Consider the following 14314-nt stretch of genomic DNA (forward strand, 5'->3'; position numbering starts at 1 on the left):
CCAGCACTGATAGCTGTGTGTCCATGGGTAGGTAAGTCATTTAACTTCTCATCAATTTTCTCATTTGTACAATAAGGGCAATAACACTTGTGTATTTGTGCCTCATGGGGTTTTGGGGGAAATCAAATGACAGGATTCATGTAAAGTGCCTTGTAAAGCTGCTACTGCTCTCTCTCTATGTTAGCAATTATTATTGTTTTGGGGGTTCAAGGCAGTAATGATAACATTAACAGTCACAGAGGGTATGAGCTTCATAGAGGCTGTCTGAGTTTGGAATATCCAAGCTCCTTCTTTGGGGAGCATTCATCTTCTAAGCTGGAAGCATGGGGAGTAAATGAAGTTGAAGTATTTTCCGTTTAAACTTTTAAAAGGTTTTTGGATTTTGGTCTCTTTAAAAATCATTCCCATATCAGAAACATTAAATTTAATAAGGTTATACTTCGCAATAAAGAGGCTATTTAATTTATAGCATGCTTAAACTCATAGCATATACAATTTATACCATATTTAAATAGATTCAGTAGGCCCAGACCCTGAGCAGGAAGGAGGGCAAGAGGAGATGTGATCATGTTGGAACCTCTCTGGAAACTCATTAGAAGTGAGGAGCCAAGAGATTATCTAAACAGTCTGACTCATTTACACCCCATATAGGACATTCTAAACCTGGCTTTCTGTATTCTAACATCAGGGTATGGGCTTAAGTGTAGCCATCTCTCAGTTAACCAGTTGGTGGACTACTATCGCAAAATTTTGAACCTAGGGGTCACCCCTCCATTTCATCCAAGCACCCAAAATAATCTACCTTAATTTTCCAACAGGATGGATAACCAAGAGTAAGATGTAATTTAATAACTGTCTTTTCTTTCTCTTTCCTGGGACCACAATAGGAGTTAGTATCTTCCTTGTTTTTCATCTTCCTACATCTCCTGTTTTCTAAGAGTGAGGTTTAAAATAGTTACAAAGCACTCAGCCTCAGCCAGCAGTCAGTGTGATAGGAGTGATAAGTGAAACTTTTTGGAGTTTAGAGTCTACAGTTTCATTTGTTTTTACAAACTGTTCAGAGTCCTTGCATTAGTAATGGAAACAATAAAGTTGGTGTCCTCAATAAAACACACCTGCTTATTCCTATCGCCATATCTTGTTCAAACCATTCTCTGACCTAGAATGTTTTAGCCCCTCCCTTTCACCCTAATCAAGCTCCTGTGAAGTCTAGACTAGCTCACAGGACCTCTCTTTCCTCTGACTTCCTATAGCAAGTTCTATTTGTGTATTTATTACATATTATCTCATATTTTCTGTTTCATATAGACCAAATATGTTGTCTCCCACATTAGAATCCAAGTTCCTTGAGAGCAGAGACTGTTTTCATTTTGTTTTGTAAGTGTTTAATACTTATTGAATAATTGATTCTACTATCTCAAAAGAGACTCTTCTTCCCATGTTTCCCACCATGTTCAGGACAGGGATGAAAAAACAGTAAACTACCATTAAAAGCCTGTTAATATGACACCTACCAAAACCTGGGTTTTGTTATTTTTCTTATTTTGATTCCTGTTCCCTCAGACCCTTAATTTTCTGCCTAGGGATTTTGGTTGGCTTCACAGAAGTTCCTAGACTAGAAGGAATTAGGTGATTCACAGAAAGGTTCTAATATGCTACACCTGGAACCCATTACTAAACTGAATTCTATAATATCTGGAGCTATGTCTTCTCTAAACTCTTCTAGTTCCCCTCATGCAAAAACCAATGATCTGGTTCAATAGGCCCCTAATCAACATTTATTGAATTCATTTTGGGAGACAAAACTCTTCACTCTGTTTTATTGTTTCCCCTAGCACCTTTTAAAATAAGTTTTAACCATCAAAGTGAGCCGTTCCTAGGCTTTGGCACAAGTTGTAAATTGTCTATTTTCCTTCCATCGGCCAAAGAAATATATCTAGTTAGAAACTCTGACCCTTTCTTGGTGGATGCGACTGGTTCTACATAGAGCCCAAGCACTGGATCTTTACATACAGGATGATGCTGAAGCATATACCATCACAACTTAAGACTCATTTCAAATGGATAAGTGATACTTTAAACATGTATCTCTGCATTATTTTAGATTCCAAATGTCTAGATTTTAGGTCATTTTTCAATCATCACTACTACTCTGAAGACTCCTTGGATTTCTTAAAACATTTAAACTCTTTTCAAAACACACTCATAACTATGCTTTCATTTTACCCTGACAATGATTTTTCATGACACAGATGGAGCAGGAATTATGCTTCCACTTAACAGATAAGCAAATATGCTTAAGAGACTTGTCCAAAGTCACAGAATGACATATGCAGAGTTGATACTTGAAACCAGACTTCTTGACACACTTTCCAGTGTTCTAAACATAAGAGTACACAGACTCTGGAGCAACTAGATGGTGCTGTGAATAAAGCACCAGCCCTGGATTCAGGAGGACCTGAGTTCAAATCTAGCCTCAGACACTTGAAACTTACTAACTGTGTGACCCTGAACTAGTCACTTAACCCTCATTGCCCAACAAAAAAAAAAAAAAAAAAAAGAGTACACAGACTCCTAGGGCCCATAAGACTTACCAAAGCCCACAGGTAGTGTTATCATCCAGGAGCAATCCATGTTGCTGGGGTAGTTTCCTGGAAATCCAGGGCTCAGGATAACCCCTTCCATCTCTTCAACAGTTCCCCCACACTGAGCTGTGAAAATATTACAGGGGAAGAAGTGTTAGTGGGAACTGGGAACATGTCATATAACCATGAAGAGTTTTAGGATAAGCAAACACTAAATAAATCTGCTAAGGAAGAAAGTATCAATGCCAATGTAGGGGACTTGTGGACCACTTATGCAGCACTCTGCTATCAGAGCAACTCTCCTGTCACTTACACTTAAAATTCTTCTTTCAGGAAGCCTTCCCACATTGAGCAAAAAAGAACCAGTAAAAACCCTGCCTTCCTCCTCAGTTTTGAACATAGAATTCCCATTACTGCTATTTCTGATTCCATTGCTCAGGTTCTGAAGTTAACATTATCTCTTAACACTCATAAAAATATACTTAGCTCTGGACTGAATTTGATGTAAAACCCAAGTGTCACATGCACATGAAAACATGTCCATGTTAATAAGTCTGTCTCAGTCTGTATTCCTGAAAAGTCGAGTCTGTGTTAAAATTATACTCTATTAAAAAGATGTACATGGGTCACAGTATGTCAATGGGCAATTTTTAAAGGAAGATATCCAAACTATCAATAGTTCTATGGAAAAATAATATTCCAAATCATTAATAATTAGAGAAAGGGAGGGGCAGCTAGGTGTATCAGTGGATAGCGCACTGGCCCTGGAGTCGGGAGGACCTAAGTTCAAATTCGGCCTCAGACACTTAACCCTTACTAGCTGTGTGGGGCAAGTCACTTAACTCAATTGCCTCACCCAAAAAAAAAAAAAAAATTAGAGAAAGGCAAATAAAAATAACCCTGAGGTTACACTTCACACTCAGATTATCAAAGTTTATAAGAAAGAAAAATAATGAATGTTGGGAGGGCTTAAAGAAAAAAAGACACAATAATACATGGTTGGTAAAGCCATGAACTGGTACAGTCATTCTGTTCTATTATTGTTACTGAAAAAATTGTTCCTGTTCTGTTCATGTCACAAGAACAATTTATTCAGTAACAACAACAGCATAATGACAACTTTGAAAGATGTAACACTGCTCAATGTGGTGATCAACCATCATTCCAGAGGATAAATGATAACCAATGAAAAAATGTGTTTAGCTTGACACTACATATTTGTTACAAGGGTACTATATGCCTTTTCTTTTACAATGGGAAGGAGGAAGAGGAAGAGAAAATATTGTATTAATTTAAAAAATTAAACTATATAAAATTATGTACATAACAAGGGTTTTAGAAAAACTAAACAATTCACTGAATATTTATGGTATGTATCCCTAATTATGACTGTGATCATAATGGACTGCAAATTAAGATGCAAATATGCTTCTTGAGGAAAAAAGTGAAATGTGGTCAAATAATATTTTTGCAATTCTTACTCTATCTATACTTTGAAAAGTTCATTATTTAATCAGCATGAGTGCATGCTCTCTTTTGCTGACACCTCCATGTCTTCATTAATATATGACCTGTCTCCATAACTGCTGTGACCAACTTCTCTGAATTTAGCTTGGTCAGTCTTAGAGGGAGTGAGCGTGTACGTGTGTGTGTGTGTGTGTGTGTGTTCAAATGTAAATCCCAAGATAGCTACATGGCATAAGAGGTGAACATGCTGAATTTGGAGTTAGGAAGACTTGAATTCAAATCCAATTTCAGACACTTCCTAGTGGTATGTCGCTGAGCAAGTCAATTAACCTCTTTAAGCTTCAGTTTCCTCATCTGTAAAATGGGGATAACGATAGTGTCTACCACGGTTGTGGGGATCAAACAAATGAAATAACATTTACAGCATTTTTCTAATCTTAAAGCACTCTGTAAATGCTAGCTATTTTAGGAACATACAGAAAAGTAGATAGGTGGATAGGTAGACCAATATACAGACAGATAGACATGTAACAGAGAGGTCAATATTTCAGTAGTCTTTAGTTTATAAATATTTATACTAGTTCCAACCCACTCCAATGATAACAGACTGGGGTTCTCCAAAGGAAGGGTTGTTTCAAACTCTCTCAGAGTAGTAGCTATACCCTTACTACATAGTTCAATAGTATTCCATCACAATCACATATTAAAACACTTGTTCAACTATCCCCAACTGATGAGCATCCCTTCAGTTTCCAATTCTTTGCCACTACAAAGAGAGGTACTATATTCCTGTACACATGGGTGATTTTTTTTTTAATCTCTTTGAGGTACATACTGTGGGAAAAATGTGTTGCATTATTTGAACCTAGTTCTGTGTGACTAAGAAACCAGACATGTTGCTTAGAGATCAGATTTGCTTAATGCTTAACTCAGGACCTATGTTATGCTGACTAGAAACCCACTCATACCTAACGATTAATGATAAGGAGTTTTCTCCCACTCTGCATCTCAAGCTACACAGGTGTTTTATAAGGAAACTACCTCTGCGCTAGATTCAACTACTGTTTCCTTGTTCCTTTGTTTGAATTCTATATAATGTGCCACATTAAGGGGGAGTGGGACATCTATTTTTGGTTCTCCCCTCTGCTGGATGACTTAAATTATTTGTTCAAATCATTCAAATTATTTGTTTCAGCCTTGTTTTCAGATAACAATTGGTGTCAGAAGTGTGATCTCTACATTGCACACAGTATCAACAACATTGTGTGATGATCAACTGTGATAGACAACTTTTCTCAGCAATACAATGATCCAAGACAATGTCAAAAGACTCATGGTGGAAAATGCTCTCCACATTTAGAAAAATAACGATGGAATCTGAATGAAGATTGAACCGTACTATTTTCACTTTTGTTGTTGCTTTGTTGTGGTGGTTGTCGTTTATTCTTTCTTGCCTTTTTTCCCTTTTGTTCTGATTCTTCTCTTACAAGATGACCAATGTGGAAATATTTTTAACATGATTATAATGTATAACTTACATCAGAGTGCTTGCTGGCTTTGGGAGCAGGGAGGGAAGGGAGGGTGGGAAAAATATGGGAACTCAAAAAATATCTTTACATGTAATTGGAAAAAAATTAAAAAAAAAGAAGTGGGGTCTCTGATGGTCATTCCAAAAGCAGAATTCAACTCAAGATCATTTTTCACAGCAAAAAACTGGGTCTGTACTCCCACAGTTCAAATGGAACACAATCGAGTAACCCCGGCCTCAGACTAGGTCGTAGGATGGAGGACTTCGGGTATCCAGTAATACAGGGACCATCTTGACTGGCAGAATTACTCAGAGAGGGTTAGAACTATCCTAACTGCCCTTACTGGAGTAGTCACCTTGGATTGATAAAGCAAGAGATCTGGAAGGAAAAGATTTACCATCTGTTAATTCAGCCAGTCCTCCAGCAGATCTTTTTCTATTTTATGTTTATCCTCCTGTACTTCTTTTACCCTCCCATGACTCATAGAAAATATACTGGGCACCTGGCCTGTGACTACATACTGTGGCAGCAAATGCAAGGGCTATCATTTAAATTATATGACATGCCAGGAAGGAATCTTTTATCAGTTTAGTTTATTGAGTGACCATGATGAACCAGTCCTCTATCATTCATTTAGGTTGACCTCATAGTAATGAAGCTAGTTTATGTATTGGTCAAATAAACTCATGTCCATGGTTGAGCCTCATGCAAATAAAATGCTCATGCTTCAAAAGAAGAAAACCCTACTTTTTCTCCCTCTCTACCATCCCTATGATCTTCTCAGGAAAATCTCTTTCTTTTGTTTTTCTAGTGTTGTTTGTAGTTTCTGCTACCTTGGGAGATTTCTAAAGTAAAAATGCAGCTAGTCATAAAGACTTCTGTAGGGGCAGCTAGGTGGCACAGTGGATAGAGCACTGGCCCTGGATTCAGGAGGACCTGAGTTCAAATCCAGCCTCAGAGACTTGACATATATTAGCTGTATGACCTTGGGCAAGTCACTTAACCCCAACTGCCTCACCAAAAAAAAAGACTTCTGTATAAAACACTGCAGCAAGAGAGTTTAGAATACTGGGGAAAATTAATGAAGTTTTGCACTTGAAATACTTCTTTTATCTTTTGTAATTTGCTGTTAAACTCTCCATCCAAGTAAGCAAGGACATACTCCCCACTTTAGATTTTAAGCAGAAATAAAGTTTTAGGAAGAAAAAAAAAACCTGCAAATTATTTTCTTTTATTTCAGCCAGAGCCAGGTTAGGGTTACAGAGATAAAGTCAGACAAGAAAAAAAAAAAGAAAGAAAAATCTTTCCTGGTTTGTAGAAATTTATGGCATTATAAGTTAGAGACTAAATTTGTTACTGAAATGTATTATCTTTGGTGTAAAATACCAAATTATGGCTTGAAGATTTTTGTAAATGCTGAAATATTTTAAGAAGGAGAATATAAAAATGCCACTTTAAAATTTTGGAATAATGGAGTTAACTGAAAGCAGTGGGCTCTATAATTTGAATTGCTAACAGCAATGGTCCTTAGGAAAACTGAAATTTTGAATGATACTTTTTATGAATGCAAATTCAGATTTGACTTAGTTTGTTCCAAAACTAAATTATAATGTAGTCTCATTTAAAGTGAGGTGTTCAGGGGCAGCTAGGTGGTGCAGTGGAAAAAGCACCGGCCCTGGATTCAGGAGGACCTGAGTTCAAATCCGGCCTTAGACACTTAACACTTACTGGCTGTGTGACCCTGGGCAAGTCACTTAACCTCAATTGCCTCCCCCCAAAAAAAAACAAAAACAAAAAAAACCCATAAAGTGAGGTGTTCTCCTATTTGGATAATTTTGATGTTTGACCCTTTTATAGGTAGAGCAGACCTTAATGGAAAATGAGCGTGATATTTGGTAAATGTACTTCATGTCTGGAATTAAGGCAATATGTTAAAAAATACTACTTGAATAAGAATCAAAAGTGTAATTACCCTATACTGGTCTTTTGAATGTGATTAGTATAGAGTGCCAAATTGATGGATGGGTAAAGTGATTTTCTACGTAAGAGGATTTGGATATTAATCCAACTAAATTGATGTAATTTGATGGTGAAAAGTTTTGTGGTATGTTTTTAAAAACTTGTAATATTGTTTAAGTTATTATCATTTAATTATTCTTGTATTATGATTTTTTGAAAAATCATTGTATAAGAAATGTTTTGTTTTGTTTTGGTTTTTTTGCAGGGCAATGATGGTTAAGTGACTTGCCCAGGGTCACACATCTAGTAAGTGTCAAGTGTCTGAGGTTGGATTTGAACTCAGGTCCTCCTGAATCCAGGGCCAGTGCTTTATCCACTGCACCATCTAGCTGCCCCCAAGAAATGCTTTTAATTTGAAAAGTGATACCCAAATTGTGATACAATTGTCAATATTTTAATTGGGTATATTTTGCTTAAAATTAATAATTACTTAGAGTTTGGGAGAGGACCACAAACTTTGTAAATATCTGAGGAGTTTTTTGGGAACTTTCAGATTTTCAGTTCTCTGGATCTTCAGCCTTCAGAAGATCATAAATCTTATCAATTCCATAAGAGAAGTTATTTAAAATAATGAAGTGGTTTAAATGAGAAAGTAGGATCTCTCCGGGCTGAAGTAAAGGGCCTTACAAGTTTATTTTATAAAGTGATTTTTATCTGATATCTGGTTTTTATCTTGGCAACTGCTCATGAAAATTATGAAAGTGCACCTGGAATAGTATATGTTGAAGCTACATCTTTGAGGCAATTTATCAACAGATTATAATTTTAAAGATTGTATTTTATTTTTGGAGTTAATATGAAATAGGTTCAGATAGGAATATCTGTCAACCTCAAGGCTTCAACAGACTTTTTCTGGGATTCAGTTAAACTATCATATATGTGTATAATCATAGAATGTGATTATTTTCTTAATTTCTAATTATTGATTTCTGTTCCAACATAGATTTGAACTCGAAAGGATGTATGATTGTATGTGTTTATTGTTCACTGCTATTTCAACATGACAAAACAACAACAACTACTACAATAATAGTTGTACCTACACCTAACCTATATTTAGTGATCTGAAGAAAAATTTTTTGGTATTGTAATTTTATATTGTTCTAATTTTTGATTTCAGGTATGACTGTCTGAATAGTCATTGAGCCAATAATCTACTATGTAAAGGAAATGTCAAGCGCGTTTCAAAGAGAGAACAGTCTGAGAAGTATTACAGGCATATATCTGTGTCTGAAGAAGTTGAAAGGATAACCTTGCAAATGTGATAGTAGGATTCTCCTGATTCAATTTCCCTACTGTGTTATTTCCTTTAGAAGAGTAAATTTTTCCCATCTGGTTAATTCTGAGCCTGGCTATGGTGCCCTGTAAATAACGTGGAACTTTGCTGTATAACTGACTGTTCTAAAATAAATGTTCACTGTGACTTTTAACTGGAATTGGACAGAGTTAAGGAAGCTCAATGCTGCTATGCTAATGTCCTTGAAAGGACAGTCTTGTTAATGTTATAAGCATCTCCCTCCTTTTTCCTTTCATAACAAATATCTATAACTGGAAAGTTTATATGTATATTGTGTGCATACATAAATATACATGCATATATATATAATGAACCATGTTATTGCAATATTAAGTATCTGAGTCAATATAATGAGATGCAAGTATGAAAGATGTCACTGTTTTTAATTTTTTACTCTGAATTTGTGGTCATCAATAGTTAAACATTTATATTAAATTACCTCATTCTTTCTGAATGATTTGAAGATAATATGTATCTTCAAAGAGGGGACAGGAAAAATATATGATGTGATAAAGATGTAAAAGTTTTACATTTTAATAGGTATAATCTCCACTGAGAAAAAAAAGTAAAAATATCAGATTGTTTTCTCTAAGAATACACACATATGTATGTGTCTATATACACACACACACACACACACACACACACACACATATATATAAATTAGCTTTAGATATTTCTATTAAAAACAATGACAATAGGACAAGTATATGGTTAGTTTCATAACTGGTTTGAACTGATTTTTATCACATGAACTATTCATTGGAAAAATAAATTTAGGAGGAACATTCCCCTACAAATGCCTTGGGAATAAGGCCTACTGCAGAATTTCCAAGGGAAAATATTTCCAAGTATAAGATGGCTACATGGAGCAGATAAGATCCAATATGAAATAAATTGATTAAATATAGTTTAATTTGTAACCTAACTTGTTTGTTTCCTTAATGAATGTATAATATTATGACTGTTTAAATAAATGTTTAACTTTTATGACATTAAAGGAAGAATGGGACTGTGAATTTGTCTTTTTTTAACTTTTTGTAATATTTGTGGCTATATGTGCCCTTTCAATGTCTGGGAAATCTCCTTCTATTATATAGTGAACCTGGTACAATTCTAAATCTCCTGATTTACAACCCTGATGCTTACCCAATTTTATCTCTCTGACTATGAGTTGCTACCAATCTGTTCCCTATTACTCCTTAAAGGAATTTTATCAAGCTCTTGATAAGCTGAGCAGTGAAGGAGATGCCTCCACTGATTCAGGTTATTTAACCCTTAACCTAGCTATCTCCTTCTGTAATTATGTTTCTGCTAGTCCGAAGCAGGGAAAACAGTGGGAAAACTACTGCATTATTTGAATCTAGCCCTGCGCAGCTGAGAAACAAGACATGTTACTTAGCAATCAGATTTATTTAATGCTTAACTCAGGATCTATGTTATACTGATTAGAAACCCGGTCGGATCCAAAGAATGTAAGTTTTCTCAAGCAACCCAATGTGTCTTATCTGGAAACTGCCTCACACTAGCCAATCAGCTACTGTTTCCTTGTTCCTTGTTTGAATCCTGTATGGTGTGTAACTTTCAGATGCTAAGTGGAGTGTGGGTCACCCCTTTTTCAGTTTTTCTGTCACGTAAGCCAATCTGATGAATGTGAGATGGTATCTCAGAGTGGTTTTCATTTGTATTCCTCTAATTATTAGTGATTTTGAACATTTTTATGACTATTGATAGCTTTGACTTCTTCTGAAAACTGCCTGTTTTCAGGCCATATCCTTTGACCATTTATCAATTAGGAAATGGCTCTAACTCTTTCTTTTTTTTTCTTTTTTTTTTTTAGTGAGGCAATTGGGGTTAAGTGACTTGCCCAGGGTCACACAGCTAGTAAGTGCTAAGTGTCTGAGGCTGGATTTGAACTCAGGTACTCCTGACTCCAAGGCAGGTGCTCTATCCACTGCACCATCTAGCTGCCCCTGACTAACTCTAAAAATGTAATTTAGGACAAGAAGGAACAATGATTACCTAACATTCCACCCATACAGAAATCGGGGGCACACTCCCCCACCAGTGCACACAGTGTACTTGGGAACAAGTGGGCATCATAGAAGCAAGAGACAGGTGGAGGAACAAGGCTGACCAATGCTGCTTAGAAGTCTGGAACTGGGACTGTTGCAGAAATGACTTTCTGTCACTTCTTGGAGGCTGATCCTCACATAATTTGCCAATGGATGGGTACGTATGATGGACAGTAGCTTTGCTGTTAAGCCAGGCTGCTACATAACTGAGTTGCTCTTCCATAGATCCTGGCTGCTCTGCTGTTTAGCTGGACTTCTCTGCAAGGTCTCTTGCTGCTAGCTGTTCTGCTCCTCCAGTGGGCTGGCCCCTCTGCCCAAAGTTGAGCAGCTACTCTGCCCAGCCAGGCCATCCTGCTCTCAGATACTGTTGCATACTTTCAGAAAGGGGAAAAAAACCCCTTCTTATCGGGGGATTTTCAGGTCTCCAAATCTGCTCCTGAGAGGCCTCCCCAACCAAAGGCAGAAGTTGGCAGCACACCAAGGTACAATCCCTTGTCAGTGTGCAGGCTTTCCTTTTTCCAACCTTTCTTGATGGGGCTGGAGTGCCTAGAAGACCTCTCTTTACAGTGATCAACCAACCAACATGTCATGAAATCCTCCCCTCTGCAAGCTCAGTTACAACCAGGATATGTACATTTGTCCAGCATATAAAGAAAAGTTCTCAGTTCCAACATCCTTTGTGATGATCTCCAAAGTTCTTCTGACAGCCATGTGGCAATGGGCAGCTGGGGCCTCTTCCTAGCTCTTTAAGTCTCATAGAGGTTTATGCCCCTTTCACTCAGCTAGATATACAAAGTCTGAAGGAGGGCCCCCCCCCCACCACACACACACACACACACACACACACACAAACACACACACACCTGCAGCTAGGTTCACACTGATCCTCATGGCTGAATCCAAAACAGGAATGAAGCAGCCTCAGGAGAGGCAGCCAGTCTGCTGGTCTACTACATTCCTTCCCTGAAGCAGAGACAGAAAAGCTCCTGAAAGACTGAGAGACCCAGAAGGGCAGATATCTGAAATTGGGGCTCTGGGACACAGTAGGACTGGCAGGGCAAGAACAGGCACAGCCAAGATGTAGGACAGGGGGAGATCAATGGAACTGGTGGTGGCCATGAAAATTCCCAGCCACAATAAAACAAATAAGATTTGGTGCCAACCTCCAGCAATTTGCCCATTTTTTCCAAGTGCTTCCGAGTTTTAAACCTGAAGCTCCTTCCTTAAATCCTTTTCCTGGTAATGATGAAGGACCAGACAATGAGAACAGATTCTATGGGTTATTTACAGCTACTTTAATTTTCAATTAATCATATGCCCATAAAAAGCAAATCATTTAAGTCCTATAAATTAGGTTAAATTGGCTGCTGCAGTCTTCCCTAAGGTGGGGTGAGAACTCAGAGCTAAGTTGAAAGATTTTCCTATTTTTTAACATGTTCTGAATCATATCTCTAGATCTACAAAGAAACTGAAATTAGTCAGGTTGCCTACTTTTTTTTTTTCCTTTCTTTTTCTTCTTTTTTTTTTTTTGGTGAGGCAGTTGAGGTTAAGTGACTTTCCCAGGGTCACACAGTTAGTACGTGTCAAGTGTCTGAGACCGCATTTGAACTTAGGTCCTCCTGACTCCAGGGCCAGTGCTCTATCCATTACACCCCCTAAGCTGCCCTAGGCTGCCTACTTTTGAAGAAGTCAGAGAGAAAAGTAGTTTCTTTGTATGGAGTTGGGAACATGGGGCAAAGTCCACTCACATGCACTGAATATCTTACAGTATAGCCGATGGGCCATTTTCAACTGATGGCCATATTAGAATCCCTAGCTGGTTAATTGATTAGTTATGTCATGCCAGAGAGAAGACAACATTGCAGCCTCCCTTTCTGAGGTAGTTGGTGGTATAATGAACAGAGTGTGGGGCATACAAGCAGGAAGATCTGAATCTAAATCTAGCTTCTAACACTACCTGTGTAATGCCAGGCAGGTCATCACTTCACCTCTATTTGCCTCAGTTTCCCCCATTGTAAAATGGGGATAATAACAGCACCTATATTATAGGAATTGTGAAGATCAAATGAGATAATATTCATAAAGGGCTTAGCACAGTGCTTGGCACATAACAGATACTTATTCTCTTACCTTATTAACTTGAGTCAAGATTTTAGATTAGCCCCCATTTCAGTATAAATGGACATTTAATTCCTATGTTTTATCTTCCTTTTAGCCCAATTCTTATGTAAGACCCCTCAAGGCCAACCAGAGATTTAACAATTTAGAAAGTCTCTCTCTTCCTTCCCATGAAACAAAACAAACCATCCCCAAGATCAGTGGCTATTAGCATGACGATACATTTTCTATACAGGATAAGTATTTGTGAGAAATGGCCCATATTCAGAAGTCTACTTGCCCCACAGAGACTCCAATTTCCTTCTCAATGTGCCAATTGATTCTTTCCCCTACCTTTGTTTAGAACTATAGATGAAAAAAAGACATTTTACTGATTTTTGTTCTAAATTATAAACAGTGGGTTTTTCTTAACCAAATAGTTACTTGGCTATTAAAGTGATATCTTATTTGTCTCACAGTTGCATAAATTAGGGAAATAAATTAGATGTAAAGAGATACATCATAACTAAATGCACATCATACATTTCGTCAGGTCAGATACATATGAATAGAATATATGTACATAGATCACATCTGTGTTTAACTTTATCTAAATGCTCTACCTCTTAATATATGCCAGATGTGGATTCTGTATCTGTTGTTCACTAACCTAACTAAATATGGAGAGAATCATTACTAAAAAGGATTGTTCATTAATTAGGTAATGAATGACTGACTACAGACACTCATGATGACCCTGCAATAAGACACTGGGGGTTGGGAAGGCAGTTACAATTTATTTTGGTGAAGTGATTATCCACATCAATAAAATCATGAATCATCTGAAGTATCTAGATAACTTTATCTAAAATAATTATATATGTAACCTTAGAATCAAAGAATCCCATCTTTACCATCTCTGACAGGTATTCATCCAACTAGCCTTGGAATAAATAATTCAAGCAAAAACTACTTTTCAGGGAAGCCCATCCTTCAACTAGAGAATGTAATTATCAAAATGTTCTTCTTTATGGAGAGCCAAAATTTTCTTCCCTTTCATCCTCCATATTCTCTTTTCAAAGCTAATTCCAATTTTGTTTTCTTGCATTCTCAATGTGGGGAATGGGGATTGATGGGAGAAAAGGGAGATAGGAAGAAAAGAGTGAGGATCTAAAATAAAATAAAATTGAATTTTAAAAATAAATCCCAAATTTCTTTAACAGTTCCTCATATGGCATGGATACA

At 37.0% G+C, this 14314-nt stretch overlaps 1 protein-coding gene across 2 annotated transcripts in view; it reads right to left on the minus strand.

Moving 5' to 3' along the window:
• The window catches only part of CSMD2 (CUB and Sushi multiple domains 2), a 1007742-nt gene that overhangs the window by 130201 nt on the left and 863227 nt on the right, over nucleotides 1–14314 (minus strand). For both annotated transcript variants that reach the window (XM_043994712.1, XM_043994711.1), the window contains exon 40: nucleotides 2595–2711. In XM_043994712.1, the coding sequence (XP_043850647.1) occupies nucleotides 2595–2711 (117 nt within the window). The remainder of the gene's footprint in view (nucleotides 1–2594; nucleotides 2712–14314) is intronic.

Source organism: Dromiciops gliroides, chromosome 3, assembly GCF_019393635.1.
Source record: "Dromiciops gliroides isolate mDroGli1 chromosome 3, mDroGli1.pri, whole genome shotgun sequence".
NCBI lineage: Eukaryota > Metazoa > Chordata > Mammalia > Microbiotheria > Microbiotheriidae > Dromiciops > Dromiciops gliroides.